The 3,030-nt window shown below is 42.0% G+C and overlaps 1 protein-coding gene across 1 annotated transcript; it reads left to right on the plus strand.

The window, feature by feature from the left end:
- The first annotated feature begins 1,119 nt into the window (after positions 1 to 1,119).
- LOC121899262 (P2Y purinoceptor 14-like) lies at positions 1,120 to 2,775 on the plus strand. The gene is made up of 2 exons (XM_042414971.1): positions 1,120 to 1,369; positions 1,990 to 2,775. The coding sequence occupies exons 1-2, from the start codon at positions 1,137 to 1,139 to the stop codon at positions 2,654 to 2,656; spliced, it is 900 nt and encodes a 299-aa protein (XP_042270905.1). The 5' UTR covers positions 1,120 to 1,136; the 3' UTR covers positions 2,657 to 2,775.
- Positions 2,776 to 3,030: the final 255 nt, after the last annotated feature.

The raw sequence follows: 3,030 nt of genomic DNA on the forward strand, positions 1-3,030 counted from the left end.
TCTTCTGAGGACTTTTTATTTTTTGTCATGATCAAGACACACAAACATACTTATTAATATAATATTATTATATAATATTAATAATGTAATATTAATATTCAACTAAACAACAAAATGCATGTTCAGGCAGGCAGACTGGGCCCAAGGTGGGCCCCTTTGTAACTGGACCCGGGGCAGCCACCCGTCTGCCCACCACTCACTCCGCTACAGCACTAGTGGTTACAACCCTTTCAGTCACCTATGTTCATTTGCTACCTGTTATACATCAGTATATTCCTATACTGTACAAGACAAATCTGTTTAATCACATCAGATTAAAATTTTAACTATACATAACATTTTTTCAATCAAATAAATTATTTATTTATTTGTTGTATTAAATAATGGAATCAAATATGAATCAATTATCACTTATGCATCATGAACATGGTGCATTTATGCAACAGCACTTACAGCAGATATCCACTTGATATGACTAACTCAGACTGCTGAAGCCTCATATAAGCTTCACATCAACTTTTAAATGACTGTGTGGACACACTGTGGATTTTGGCCTCCATCACTTACATTGAAAGCACATTTGAAGGGGATCTTTTAATATCCAGTATGAACAGGAGGAATGATTACAGCGAGGAAAACCTCTTTCACTGTTCATATGGACACCTGACTGCTGAAAGACATGCTTGAATAAGGTCACCTGGACTTGCTTTAGATTTAATCCAAAAGGCTTCTTCCTGTCTTACATGTGTAACGATAAAGTCAGCTGATGGTTCAGTAGGATACACAGTTAATGTGTGAAACTATATTTAACACTATAAAGATGATATAATTGTGTTCACCCTTCTTAGAACCTCCACAAACATGGGTGACCTGGTAGGAGAAGGAGTGACCTCAGTCAGCAACCAGACCAACAATGATCATAATATGACTCCCTGTGATCCAGTCGCCACATCAGCCCACCTCTTCTTCATTCCGGTCTACAGTCTGGTGTTTCTGGTGAGTGTCCAATATTCACATTACAGTCACATTCCCTCCTCCTCCGTATGCTAATCAACACACATGTTAATCTCTTAAAAGCCTGTCCTGAGTTCCTCTTGTTTCCTCTCCAGGTAGGTTTGGTCCTCAACAGCTTCACCATGAAGGTTTACTTCTGCTCAGCTCAGCAGCAGGTATCCAGGATCATGATGGTCTACCTGAAGAACCTGGCAGTCTCCGACTTCCTGCTGTGCCTTTACCTCCCCTTTCGCATCATCAGCTACACCAACAGCTCCATCACCTTCCACCTGGTCTACTGCACCTTTGGAGCCTCAACCTTTTACCTCAACATGTACGTCAGCATCCTGTTCATGGGCTACATCGCTGCTAACAGGTAGATCCCCCACCCTAGACTCCAACAAACCATGCAGTTTATCAGCACAGTTAATACTTTTTATAAATGTTTTATTGCTTCATTGTCTGTTTTTATATTCCTGCACATTATCTTTATACTGACTCTACAGAGCAACAGCAGCAACTACAGCTGTAAGTTCTTACAGTCAAATAAAAAACTGACTTCAAACTCAGAAAATACAGATGAAAACTGAATTTAAGCTGAAATTTACAATTTCAAACAACAACCTGTGCAGTTCAATAAATTAACAGATCTGAATCCACTGAATGAAGACCAGGGGTTTATACAACATGCAAAATTTAGTCAAGATAACTTTTGTTTGCGTTAGAAGTTACATTTTACAATATACAAGTTCAAGTGAGTTTATCTTCCCATATGCACAGACATAGAATACAAGCACATTGGAACTCCTGCAAGCTGAAATGGTCATGAGCTTTCTCCATGTCCTCGTATCATTGCAGGAGTAAAGACCTTGTCCTCTCCTCTAGAACTAATTACACAATTAGAATCTTCATTCCTCATGAAATCTGTGGTTTGATTATTTGTATCACTGTTAATCAGTGAAATAATCTGCTGACGCCTGCCTCTCTTCTCTCCAGGTATCTGAAGATCATCCATCCTTTAGGAAATCACATCCTTCAGACAGTGCAGGCTGCCCGCATCATCTCCACGGTAACCTGGGTTTTCCAGCTGGCCATAGTGATCACCTACGTCACCTTGTCACTACTCACACAGGAAACTCTGACCAATGTCCCTGACACCTGTGACGCCTTTCTAAGCGCCCAGGTCAATGTGTTCTTCAAAATCATCCACACCTGCTCCGCTGCCGTCTTCCTGTTCGTCTTCGTCTCCATGGTCTTCTTCTACTACAGCGCCTCCCGCAGTGTGTTGCTGGCACAGCAGAGGCAGCCGGCATCCTCCAGCTGCAAGAAGCTCATGAAGTCACGCAAGAAAATGTTGGTGCTGGTCAGCGTCTTCTGCATTTGTTTCGTGCCGTACCACCTGGTTCGCCTTCCCTACACCTTCCTGAGGAGGTGGTGCTCTTTGAGCCAAGTGTTGTACTACCTGAAGGAGACGACCATCCTGTTGTCAGCTCTCAACATCTGCCTGGATCCACTAATCTACTTCATCTTTTGTGAGGCGTTCCGGGCTCAGCTGAGCCATCCACATAGCAAGAAGGCAAGGAGGTGCAGTGAAGGGCAGCCGAGAGCCACAAACAGTGAGGCATCGCTCAGCACTTCAACAAGACAAACCGATGGGCTATAACTTAAAGGATCATTCTGGTGATTTTCTATATTTTTCTTCTTGAGAGTAGGAAAAAAGTGTTGCACACACACTCTGGCTCCATTTGTATTTCTCTCTTATTCGAATGACGTTTCGGCTCTCAGGTCTTTAGGTCTATTAGGACACAGGCACGGGTATGGCCAGGCCACACCCTAGTAACACAGCTGATGGTGATTAGATAATCATGTTCCACCATTAGGGGGAGAAAAACAATCAAAAGGCCTTCAGAAGATCAAGACTTTTAACAAACAGTGACAGGAACTACAGCCAATCAATTCTCTTCAAATAAACTGACAAAAACCAATATGTTTCATACCACATATAGAGATTCAAATTTTACATTCCCTTTGGTTAAG

Source organism: Thunnus maccoyii, chromosome 6 (genome assembly GCF_910596095.1).
Source record: "Thunnus maccoyii chromosome 6, fThuMac1.1, whole genome shotgun sequence".
Lineage (NCBI taxonomy): Eukaryota > Metazoa > Chordata > Actinopteri > Scombriformes > Scombridae > Thunnus > Thunnus maccoyii.